This window comes from Pteropus vampyrus, unplaced genomic scaffold (genome assembly GCF_000151845.1).
Source record: "Pteropus vampyrus isolate Shadow unplaced genomic scaffold, Pvam_2.0 Scaffold566, whole genome shotgun sequence".
NCBI classification, from domain to species: domain Eukaryota; kingdom Metazoa; phylum Chordata; class Mammalia; order Chiroptera; family Pteropodidae; genus Pteropus; species Pteropus vampyrus.
This window is the reverse complement of record NW_011889347.1, coordinates 1,494,141-1,507,414: the sequence shown is the minus strand read 5'-3', so window position 1 is coordinate 1,507,414 and position 13,274 is coordinate 1,494,141. Positions and strand designations below refer to the sequence as shown.

The window sequence follows — 13,274 nt, the reverse complement described above, 5'->3', positions numbered from 1 at the left end:
GATTTAATGAGGATACTCAAAGGTGAAATGTTTCTACATAGACCGGTAATACAGAATAGAAAAATAAAATTTAATGGCTATCTCTGAGGGAACTTGGAATGAGTTAGGGAGAAACACATCATGACCTTTAAAGGTAAAAGTTAAATTCTTTTTCTAAAACTGCATATTTGGGTACACAATATTTATTGCATCACTGCTTTATTTTATTGGATTTTTATATTTATTTTTATTTTTTTATGCTGACATTGATTAACAAAATTAAATGTTTCAGCTATACATTTTAACAGTAAAGCATATATATATATACACTGTGTGTTCACCTCCCATAGCCAGATTTCTATCACTACATATTTGACCCCGTTTACCCCATCTACAACGCCACCCTCTGGTAACCACTAGTCTATTGTCCATGTCTATGAGTCTCTGTTTGTTTTGTCTTGTTCATTTGTTGCTTTTAGGTTTATATCCCACATATAAGTGATATCATGTGATTTTCAACTTTTCCTGTCCAGCTTATGTCACTTAGCATGATTATCTCAAGGTCCATTCATGTTGTCACAAAAGCCAGTATTTCATCTCTTCTTATGGCTAAATAATATTCCATCGTACCACCGCTTCTTTATCCAATCATCTATCGTAGTACACTTCGGTTACTTCAATGTACCGGCCACCATGAATAACGCTGCTATGAACATCGGTGTACAAATATCTTTTCAGATATGAGTTTTCAAGTCTTTTGGATAAATACCCAGTAGAGGAATTGCTGGATCATATGATAGATCAATTCTTGGTTTTTTGAGGAACCTCCATAAGTTTTCCATAGTGGCCGTACCAATTTTCAGTCCCACCAGCAGTGTAAGAGGGTTTCTTTTTCTCTGCATCCTCTCCAACATTTGTTATTACTTTTCCTGTTGATTATAGCCATTCTAACAGGTGTGAGATGGTATCTCATTGTGGTTTTGATTTGCATTTCCCTAATAGCTAGCGATGTTGAGCATCTTTTTATATATATGTTGGCCATTTGTATGTCCTCTAGGGAGAAGTGTCTGTTCAGGTCCTCTGCCCATTTTTTCATTGGATCATTCCCTTCCTCTCCCTTTCTCTCCCTAAATCTCTCCTTCTTCCTCACTCCCTGTTGTTATTGAGTTGTATGAGTTCATTGTATATTTTGGATACTAGGCCCTTATCAGAGGCATTGCTTGCAAATATATTTTCCCATTCGGATGGTCGTCTCTTTACCTTGTTGACAGTTTCTTTTGCTGAGGAGAAGCTTTTTAGTTTAATGTAGCCCCATTCATTTATTTTTGCTTTTACTTCCCTTGTCTTTGAGGTCAAATTCATAAAATCCTCTTTAAGTCCAAGGTTCTTGAGTTTAGTTTCTATGTTTTGTTCTATGCATTTTATTCTTTCAGGTCTTATACTCAGATCTTTGATCCATTTTGAGTTAGTTTTGGTGTGTGGTGATAGAGAACAGTCAAGTTTCATTCTTTTGCAGGTGGCTTTCCAGTTTTCCCAGTGCCATTTATTGAAGAGGTGTTTCTTTCTCCACTGTATGTTTTTGGCTTTTTTGTTGAAAATTCTTTGCCCATATAAATGTGGGTTTACTTCTGGACTCTCAATTCTGTTCCACTGGTCCATGTGTCTGCTTTTCTGCCAATGCCATGCCATTTTGATTACTGTCACTTTTTAGTATAATTTGAAGTTAGGCAGAGCGATGCCTCCAGCCTCATTCTTTTTTCTCAGGATGGCTTTGGCAATTCGGGATCTTTTGTGCTTCCATACAAATCCGACGATTTTCTGTTCCATTCCTTTAAAAGAAAAATGCCAATGGGATTTAATGGGGTTTGCATTAAATCTGTATAGTGCTTTAGGTAATAAGGTCATTTTAACTATGTTGATTCTTCCAATCCAAGAACACGGAATATTTTTCCATTTTTTTGTATCTTCTTCTATTTCTTTTAATAGGGTCTTGTAGTTTTCATTATATAGGTCCTTCACATGTTTCGTTAAATTTATTCCTCGGTATTTTACTCTTTTTGTTGCAATTGAAAAAGGAATTATTTTGAGGCAAAAAAATTGCATAGATGATAGAGGCTCTATTCATCCCTCTGGAAACCAAATTAAAGTTGTAACAGAAAAAAGTAGCAGCAGCAAAGAAAAATCACCTGGGATCTAGATGAACAAGCCATACAACTAGGGAGAAATCCAAGAAAGCACTCTACGATGGCAGAAGGAGTTTCAGAATCATAATAAATAAGTTCTGAATCTAAAAAAGAAAAGGAATTATTTTTCCATTTCTTTTTCTGACACTTCGTTATTAGAGTATAAGAACACTATGATTCTTGAACATTGATTTTGTATCCAGAAACTTTACTGTATTAGCTTATTCTTTCTAGTAGTGTTTTTGTGGAGTCTTTAGGGTTTTCTATATACAGAATCAGGTCATCCGCAAATAGTGACAGTTTGACCTCTTCATTTCTTATTTGGATGTCTTTTATATTGTTCTCTTGCGTGAATGCACTCGCTATGACCTCCAATGTTATATTGAATAACAGTGGCGATAGTGGACAGAATTGTCTTCTTGATCTTAGAGGGATGGTTTTTAGTTTTTCACTATTAAATGTAATGTTAGCTAAGGGTTTGTCATATATGGTGTTTATTATGTTAAGGTACTTTCCTTCTATACCGATTTTGTTAAATGTTTTGATCATAAGTGGAAATCATATCTTCTTGAGAGCTTTTTCTGCATTTATTGATATGATCATATGATTCTTCTTTTTTAATTTGTTTATGTGGTATATCACATTAATCGATTTGCATATGTTGAACCATTCTTGTGCCCCTAAGATGAAGCCCACTTGATCGTGGTGTATAATATTTTTTAATATGTTGCTCTACTCGCTTCATTAGTATCTTATTTAAGATTTTTGCCTCTGTGTTCATGAGAGATATTGGTCTGTAGTTTTCTTTTTTTGTGTTACTTTACCAGGTTTTGGTATCAACATAATATTGACTTTATAAAACGAGTTAGGATATATTGCATCTTGTTTGATCTTTGGGAAGAGTTTGAGGAGAACAGGTATTAAATCTTCTTTGAATGTTTGATAGAATTCACTGGTGAAGCCATCTGGTCCTGAACTTTTACTTTTTGGTAGGTTTTTGATGACTGTTTCAATTTCCATATTGCAGATCAGTCTATTTAGATTTCCCAGTTCTTGATTCAGTTAGGAAGATTATATTTTTCTAAGTACTGGTCCATTTCTTCTAGGTCATTAAATTTGGTGTTATATACTTTTTCATAGTATCCTTGTATGATCCTTTGTGTTTCTGTGGTTCTGTCGTAATTTCCCCTCTTGCATCCCTGATTTTGTTTATTTGTTTTCTTTCTATTTTTTCTTTAGAGAGTCTAGTGAGGAGTTTGTCAATTTAATTAAACTTCTGAAAGAACCAGCTCTCTGTTGCATTTAGTTTCTCTATTATTTTTGTTTTGTTTGTTTTCAATTTAATTTTTTTCTGCTCTAATTTTGATTATTATTTTTTTCCTTCTGCTGACTTTAGGCTTCATTTGTTCTTCCTTTACTAGTTTTTTTTTTTTTTATGATGAAGCATTACATTTTTTATTTGGGCTCTTTCTTGTTTTTCGAGGTTGATCTGTAATGATATGAAATTTCCTCTTATTACCCCTTTGCCATGTCCCAAAAGTTTTGTTATGTTGTACTACCATTATCATTCGTTTCTATGAATCTCTTAATTTTTCTTTTTATTTCTCCTCTGACCCAATCTTTCTTCAGTAGCATTTTGTTTAATCTCCATGTATTTGTGGTTCTTCCCCCTTTCTTTTTACAGTTGATCTCTAGTTTCAAAGCATTATGATCAGAGAATATGATTGATATGATTTCAACCCTCTTATATTTGTTGAGGCTATCTCCGTGTTCCAGTATGTGGTCAATCCTTGAGAATGTTCCATGTATACTAGAGAAGAATGTATAAGCAGCTGTTTTGGGAAGAAAGTCTTTCTTAATGTAAATTATGTCCAATTGGCCTAATTTGTCATTTAAAGATGTTATTTCCTTATTAATTTTCTGTTTGGACGATCTGTCCATATCCGACAGTGAGGTTTTAGGTCCTCTACTATGATAGTGTTTTGGTCTGCTTCTCCCTTTAGTTCTGTTAGTAATTGCTTTATGTATTTTGCGGCTCTCTGATTGGGAGCATAAATATTAATAAGTGTTATGTCTTCTTGGTGTATGATTCCATTTGTCATTATGAAATGTCCCACAGTATCTTTTTATTTTGAGGTCTATTTTGTCTGATGTTAGTACCACTACTTTTGCTTTTCTCCGAATGCCATTTGCTTGAAATATCATTTTCCACCCTTTCACTTTGTGTCCATATTTCCCATTGGAACTGAGATGTGTCTCCTGGAGGCAGCATATGATTGGGTTTTGTTTTTTGATCCAATCTGCAACTCTGTCCCTTTTTATTGGTGAGTTCAGTCCATTTACATTTAGGGTGATTTTTGAAATATGAAGTCTTCTTATAGCCATTTTATCTTTGGCTTTCTGGTAGCTCAGTGTTTCTGTTCCTTGTTTTGTGTTTCTGTTTTCTTTATTTTGGTTGGCTTTTGTGGGATTTCTGTCTGTTCTTTGTTGTTTTATGTTATATACTTAAGTTCTAAATTTTTGGTGTTTGGTTACCATTACGAATAAATAAAGGATAGTTATATATATACATCCAATCGTCCATTTTCCTCTGTGCATGCCTCATCTCCATTCCCCTTTGCAAATTTGGATCTTTGAATCCCTCCCTTTTGTCTCAAGTCACTGTTGTCTCAATTTTTCCTTATGTATACTGAGCGTTCCTTACTATCTTGTTATAACATATCTCTTCTTATTTATGTTTATAATGCCCTGTTCTTACTAGAGTTGCACTCCTCTGCTTCTATCAGCCTGCTAGTCACCTTACTCCTAGTTACTTATTTTTTTTTTTTTTGTCATTTTGTTTTAGGTGAGCTGACCCCTTTCAGTATTTCCTGTAGTGGAGGACATTTAGTGGAGATTTCCCTCAGTTTTTGTATGTCTGGAAAGGTCTTTATTTCTCCATGTCTAAAGGAGAACTTAGCTGGATACAATATTCTTGCCTGGTACTTCCTTTCATTTAATAGTTTGCATATTTGATTCCATCCCTTTCTGGCTTGTAAGGTTTGTGCTGAGAAGTCTGGTGATCATCTAATGCGTTTTACTTCTTTTCCCTGGCTGCCTTGAGTATTCTTTGTCATTGATTTTTGATAATTTTAATACATTGTGTCTTGGTGAAGGCCATTTTGGATTGAAATAATTGGGTGTTCTGTTGACTTCTTGAATTCCAAGCTCCAGCTCATTCCTTAGTTTGGGAAATTCTCATCAACTATTTGTCTGAAAATGCTTTCTAATTCTTGCTCCTTTTTTTCCCCTTCGAGAATAGCCATTATTTTTATACTTCATCTCCTCATGAGATTAGCTATTTCTTGTATTTCTCTTTCATTATTTTTCATTCTTTAGTTTCTCTCTTCTTCCTTCTGATTTATTTCTAGATTTCTGTCTTTGATATCACTGATCCTTTCCTCTATTTGGTCGACTGTATTTCCCAAGCTTGCTATTTTATTTTTCAACTCTTGCAGTGTGTGTGTGTGTGTGTGTGTGTGTGTGTGTGTGTGTGTGTGTGTGTTTATCTCTAGAAGATCTATTCTTTTTTTAAAAGTTTCGATCTCCTTGCTAAAGAACTCACTCTGCTCATGTAGTTGTTTTGTCAATTCCTGAAATTGTTGATATGCTTCGTTTCAAATCTCTTCGAGTTTTTTCAGAAGTACCATCCTGAATTGTCGGTCATTTAAGTCGCATATTTCTATGTCTGTAAGCTTACTTTCTGGAGATTTTTCTCTTTCTTTCTGAGATGCCTTGTCACCGTGGTCGTTCATGGTGTTTAATGGACTATTTCTCCACCTGGGCATTAATGGAAGTGTACTCTGCTGTTTTTCCAGAAAGATTTATTATATAAAGGTCTCTCTAGCCTGTTGTAAAGAAGGCATTTTTCTTTTCGTTTCCAGTAGGTGGCATCTAAGCCTCTTAGATTCCTGCTTTATATAAAGCCTTAATAATGCCTTTTTTCTTATAAATGTTTAATCATGCTCACTATCCTCAGTCTCAGTCACTGTCAGTGTTAGTGACAGTTTTAGTAATGTTTGTTCAGATTCCCCTGTGCTCTGCGGTGTTCATTCTTGGAGGACATGGGGGAAGGGCCTCTTTGTGTGGTGGCTCATCCTCGGTTTTGCAACCACAGCTGGTAAAAATCAACTGTCGTTTCTCTGCCATCCCCATTTCTCAGCATTCTTCCCTGATGACTGGGCCCTGCCACCGGCCACGTGGAGCACACAGCTCTCCTAGGCAGTGCTATTCAGGGAACTCGCTGCATCTTCTTTCCTCGCCCCATCTCCTACAGGAAGCATGGGTTGCGAGAGGCAGCTTCTTTCTCTCTTCTAGTCTACTGCCCAACACCCAGGGTTCTTATCTGTGTTAGCTCTTATTCGCAGATCCCACACTCAGAGGTGCTGGTGTGCAGTTTGGACATTTTTTGTTGAGTTTTAAATGTTCAGCTTATTGTCATTTCAAGGAGAGAGATCTGGTGATGTCTCTCACTCTGCCATGTTTTGAAGTCACTCCTGTATTATTGTGTTATATACCGTACACTGGTTTCTTATAAATGCCCCTTTGTATCTATTCAATATTTAATTTAAAAAATGAGGGAAAGACAGTGTGAGTGGAAAATAGGATTTGATATACAGAAATTAGCTTTACATTTTTAAGGAACACTGCTCTTGAATTCTTGGTACACTTTGATAAAACCTCAGCCAGTTTGCCCTGATGATTTCTTTCAGTGTCACACCAGTTTGTTTCTCAAGAAGTTGTGAAGAGAGCATGTTTTCCTAGAATTTTCTAAGAGTTATTGATTATTTCAGCTTCTTTGCCTCCCCCCGCACCTATTCTGACAGTGAACTTCTAGCTTCTGTGCAAGGAAAGAAGGTGCAGTGAGTTCCCTGAATAACCCTGCCTAGGAGAGCCGTGGGCTCCACGTGGCCGGTGGCAGGGCCCAGTCATCAGGGAAGAATGCTGAGAAGTGAGGATGGCAGAGAAACAACAGTTGATTTTTACCAGCTGCAGTGGCATGGTCATTTCGGAATTTGAAGTTAAGAGCTTGAACTATAACCATGGATTTATGGGTTGTTACCCAAAGACTTATTATCTTTATGGCTTTCCTTGGTGTTGAAAAATGCAGTGAATGGCTGGACTTGTGTATTTATTTTCATTCTGGTTGGTTTCTGGTCAATGTAGGCATTCTGCAAGCACAGGCTGACAGGAATTACAGCTTTCCTTCCACGTGGAAATAAGTGCATAAGCAAATACTTCCGACCTAATTTTCTTTCCAATTCGTTATTTACAGGATATTCACTCATAGTAATCATTTTCAAATCAAATTTGCTCTATCAATTCCTGTAATGTTTGCTCTGGAGATCATCACCAACCTTGTCCTCTTTTATCTTTTAACAGTTTATGTCCCCTCCATGTTAATGCCAATTAAAAAACATGAATGGATAAAAAGTGATGTCACTAGTGGCCTGTAGATTCACTAGGAAGAGAATTTAAGATACTGCAGAAATGGATAAAAGGAAGGAAAGTCAATAACTCCCATGTGTTTGCTATTTGGATTACTATTGATGTATTAAAATATGCAGAACTATTGAATTAAATGGGGCAAAATATGTCATATGTAAGAAAGATTCCAGGAAAGGCAGTATTATTAATACAGTCCCGGAATCAAACTGCCAACCAAATCACCTGCATGTGGATTATTCCTAGAGGAGGCTAATACAGTCAGTAGGTGTCCTCTGAATGGCTGTCACAGAAGTCAAAGCCATGGCCATAACCTCCTTCTGTTTTATTGGAAAGCTGGTCATGAAGAGTAAGTGCTTCTCCTGCCTACCCTGTTGCCTCCCATCCATGTCATGTATATCGAGATATGATACTAAGTTATTCCGGCTTTAATCCACCACAGATGGGGTTATCACGAGAGAAAGAGCATGATGCAAATGCCATCCATGCTTTTGGAGAAAAAAAAAAAAGCACATGGGTTCTGGCAGCAGGTCTCATGGGTTAGGGATATATACAATAGAGGAGGAGGTTAACACCAGAAAATCTTTTGAGGATATTATTAGCAGTACCACTTTTAGAAAATACATCAATCAGAGAGGCATATAAATTAGTCTTGCTATTCTTTTTGACAGTGTTCTTAGTAACAAAAAGGTTAAAAAGAAGCCATCTTTTCCTTTTTTGTTTAAATACATACCCCAATATGATCAATGGCTGGTTCCCATACTGGCACTATCCTGTCCTTTTCACCTGAAGGAATTATAACATCCCCCTCTCTCCCCACACTGAAGGCCCCTGTTTACCATAAGCTATCAGAGGTAATGACCACTATAGTTAATATATTGATAATAATTACTAATATTCTACTACCACTTACTAAGCTAGGTAGAAAAATGGGCTTTTTTCCACATTTTTTCTCCTTTAATCTTTACCACAGCCCTTTGAGATAGGTATGATTATTATCTTCATTTTTCATAAGAGGAAAATGAAGAACAGAGACATTAAGTCACTTCCCTAGCATCACATAGCTAATAAGTAGCTGGCCAGGATTACAACTCAGATCTAACCCAAAGGCCCTGATCTTAACTGTTATAACAACATTTTTTCTTCATTCAGGGTCACACAGCATTAAAGATTGAGAATTGATCATGCTTGGTCTGGAAAAAGGCATATGGGGACTGATGGAAGTGTGATGCAGTTTTCTATTTTTTTTTTAATTTTTAGTTAAGTTTATTGGAGTAAGATTGGTTAACACAATTATATAATTTTCAGGTGTACATTATCATTTGACATATGTATATTCTATTGTGTGTTTACCACCCAAAGTCCAGTTTCCTTCAGCTACCATATATTTGATCCCCTTTACCCACTTCACCTTCCCCCTAAATCCTATATTTGACCCACGTTACCCCGTCTACGTCCTCCCTCCACTCCTACTCCATTAGTAACCACTAGTCTATAGTCCTTTGGTAACCACTAGTCTACATTCCATGTCCATGAGACTCTGTTTGTTCTGCTCATTTGTTGCTTGTAGGGTTATATCCCACATATAAGTGATATTATGTGATTTTTAACTTTTTCTGTCTGGCTTATTTCGCTAAGCATGATTATCTCAAAGTCCATCCATGTTGTCGCAAATGGTAGTATTTCATCTCTTCTTATGACTGAGTAATATTCCATTGTATATATGTACCACAGCTTCTTTAGCCAGTCATCTATTGTAGGACACTTCAGTTGCTTCCATGCCCTGACCACTGTGAATAATGCTGCTATGAACATCAGTGTGCAAATATCTTTTCGGATATGGGTTTTCAAGTCTTTGGGGTAAATACCCAGTAGAGAGATTGCTGGGTCATATATGGTAGATTGATTCTTAATTTTTGAGGAACCGCCATAATTTCCATAGTGGCTGTACCAATTTGAAGTTTTAGCTGCAGTGTATAATGCTTCCTTTTTCTCTGCATCCTCTCTAACATTTGTTATTACCTGTCCTGTTGATTATAGCTATTCTAACAGATGTGAGATGGTATCTCACTTTAGTTTTGATTTGCATGTTCCTAATAGCTAGCAATGTTGAGCATCTTTTCATATATTTGTTGACCATTTGTATGTCCTCTAGAGAGAAGTGTCTGTTCAGGTCCTCTACCCAATTTATGATTGGATTATTTATTTTCTTGTTTTTATTGAGCTGTATGAGTTTATTGTATATTTTGGATACTAGGCCCTTATTGGAGGTGTTGCTTGCAAATATATTTTTCCATTTGGGTAATTCTCTCTTTACGTTGTTGATGATTTCTTTTGCTGAGCAGAAGCTTTTTAGTTTGATGTAGTCCCATTCACCTATTTTAGCTTTTACTTCCCTTGACTTTGAGGTCAAATTCATAAAATCCTCTTTAAGTCCAAGATCCCTGAGCTTAGTTCCTATGTTTTCTTCTATGCATTCTATTATTTCAGGTCTTATATTCAGGTTTTTAATCCATTTGAGTTAATTTTGGTGTGCAGTGATAGACAACCATCTAGTTTCATTCTTTTGCAGGTAGCATTCCAGTTTTTCCAGCACCATTTGTAGAAGAAGCTTTCTTTTTCCCACTGTATGTTTTAGGCTTCTTTGTCGAAAATTATTTGCCCATATAAATATGGGTTTAATTCTGGATGCTCAATTCTGCTCCACTGGTCCATGTGTCTGTTTTGCTGCCAATACCATGCCATTTTAATTACTTTTGCTTTGTAGTATAATTTGAAGTCAGGCAGAGTGATGCCTCCAGCCTCATTCTATTTTCTCAGGATAGCTTTGGCAATTCAGGGTCATTTGTGCTTCCATACAAATCTGATAATTTTTTGTTCTATTTCTTTAAAAAATGCTGATGAGTTTTTGATGAGGATTGCATTAAATCTGTATAATGCTTTAGATAATAAGGTCATTTTAACTATGTTGATTCTTCCAATCCAAGAACACGGAATATCTTTCCATTTCTTTGTATCTTCTTTGATTTCTTTTAATAGGGTCTTATCGTTTTTATTATATAGGTACTTCACTTGTTTCCTTAAATTTATTCCTATATATTTAATTTTTAACTCTTTGCAATTGCAAAAGGAATTATTTTTTCCACTTCTTTTTCTGACATTTAATTATTAGAGTATAGGAAAGTTAAGGATTTTTGAATGTTGCTTTTGTATCCAGAAACTTTACTGTATTTGCTCATTGTTTCTAGTAGTGTCTTGTGGGATCATTAGGGTTTTCTATATAGAGAATTGTGTCATCTGAAAATAATGACAGCTTGATTTCCTCATTTCCTATTTGAATGCCTTTTATATCTTTCTCTTGCCTGATTGGACTCTCTAGGACCCTTAATGTTATATTGAATAGCAGTGGCGATAGTGAACCAGCTTTGTCTTGTTCCTGACCTTAGAGAAAGGTTTTTAGTTTTTCACCGTTAAGTATAATATTGGCTGAGGTTTTGTTTTATTGGCCTTTATTATGTAAAGGTACTTTGCTTCTATACTAATTTTGTTAAGGGTTTTGATCATAAATGAATTCTGTATCTTGTCGAAGGCTTTTTCTCTATCCATTGATATGATCATATGATTCTTATTTTTTAATTGTTTACATGGCATGTCACATTAATCACTTTGCATATGATGAACCATCCTTGTGCCCCTGGGATGAAATGCACTTGATTGTGCTGTATAATCTTTTTAATATGTTGCTGTATTCAGTTCACTAGAATCTTATTTAGGATTTTTGCATCAGTGTTCATGAGAGATATTGGTCTGAAGTTTTCATTTTTTGTGTTATCTTTACCAGGTTTTGATATTAGCATAATATTGGTCTCATAAAATGAGTTCAGATGTATTGCCTCCTCTTCTATTTGTTGGAATAATTGAGAAGGATCACTATTAATTCTTCTTTGAATGTTTGGTAGAATTCACTGGTGAAGCCATCTGGTCTTGAACTTTTACTTTTTAGTAGGTTTTTGATGATTGTTTCAATTTCTATACTGCTGATCTGTCTATTTAGATTTTCCAGATCTTCTTGATTCAGTCTAGGAAGGTTGTATTTTTCTAAGTCCTGGTCCATTTCTTCCAGGTTATTAAATTTGGCGTTATATACTTTTACACAGTATTCTTGTTTGATCCTTTGTATTTCTGTGATGTCTGCGGTATATTCTCCTCTTTCAACCCTGATATTGTTTATTTGTGTCTTTTTTTTTCATATTTCTTTAGTGAGTCTAACCAGGGATGTGTCAATTTTATTAACCTCAAAAAAAAAAACAGCTCTTAGTTGCATTAATTTTTTATATTGCTTTTTTTGGTTTGTTTGTTTTCATTTTCGTTTAATTCTGCTCTAATTTTCATTATTTATTTCCTTCTGCTGATTTTAGGCCTCATTAGTTTTCCCTTTTCTAGTTCTTTTAAGATGAAGTATTAAGTTGTTTATTTGGGCTTGTTCTTTCATTTTGGAAGTAGGCCTGTAATGAAAGAACTTTCTTCTTATTACACCTTTTGCCGTGTCCCAAAAGTTTTGATATGTTGTACTATCGTTATCATTCATTTCTATGTATTTCTGATCTCTCTTTTTATTTCTACTCTGACCCAGTTATTCTTCAGTTGTATGTTGTTTAATCTCCATGTATTTGTGGTTCTTCCCACTTTCTTTTTTCAGTTGATCTCTAGCTTCAAAGCATAATGAATAGAAAATATAGTTGGTATGATTTCAACCCTCATATATGTTGAGGCTATCTCTGTGTCCCAGTATGTGGTCAATTCTGAGAAGATTCCATGTGCTCTAGAGAAGAATGTATAAGGAGCATATTGGGATGAAAGGCTCTTTAAATGTCAATTATGTCCAGTTGGTCTAATGTGTCATTTAAGGATGTTATTCCCTTACTGATTTTCTGTTTGGATGATCTGTTCATATCCATCAGTGAGGTATTTGGGTCCCCTACTACAATAGCGTTTTGGTGTTTCTCCCTTTAGTTCTGGTAGTAAATGTTTTATATATTACAGGGCTCCCTGATTGGAAACCTAGATATTAAATTTATATCTTCTTGGTGTATGATTCCTTTTATCATTATGAAGTGATCTATAGTATTTTTCTTTACCTTTTTTTTTATTTTGAAGTCTATTTTGTCCCATATTAGTACTACTACTCCTGCTTTTCTCTGAATATCATTTGCTTGAAATATCATTTTCTGCCCTTTCACTTTGAGTCTATATTTGTTTTTGGAACTGAGATGTTTCTCCTGGAACTGGCATATGATTGAGTTTCATTCTTTTTTCCAAACTACAACTCTGTGCCTTTTTATTAGTGATTTTGGTCTATTTACATTTAGGGTGATTATTGAACTATGAGGTTTTCCTATAACCATTTTATGTTTTGCTCTCTCATAGCTCGGTGTTTTCATTGCTTCCTTGTCCATGTGTTTCTGTTTTTTTGGTTTTTTTGGGGGGGGTTGAGTTTTGAGGTTTTTCCCTTTCTTCCTTTTTGTTTTACATTATATACATAAATCATTGGCGTGTGGTTACCATTAAAATATATAAATATAACTATATGTAGATATGTATGACTATATACAGATATATATAACTTAT

At 35.2% G+C, this 13,274-nt stretch overlaps 1 protein-coding gene across 1 annotated transcript in view; it reads left to right on the top strand.

The window, feature by feature from the left end:
• Nucleotides 1–7,925: 7,925 nt before the first annotated feature.
• Nucleotides 7,926–13,274, top strand: part of ENOX2 (ecto-NOX disulfide-thiol exchanger 2) — a 90,415-nt gene continuing 85,066 nt past the window's right edge. The window contains 1 exon segment of the mRNA XM_011384242.1: nucleotides 7,926–7,995. Within this exon segment, the coding sequence (XP_011382544.1) occupies nucleotides 7,926–7,995 (70 nt within the window).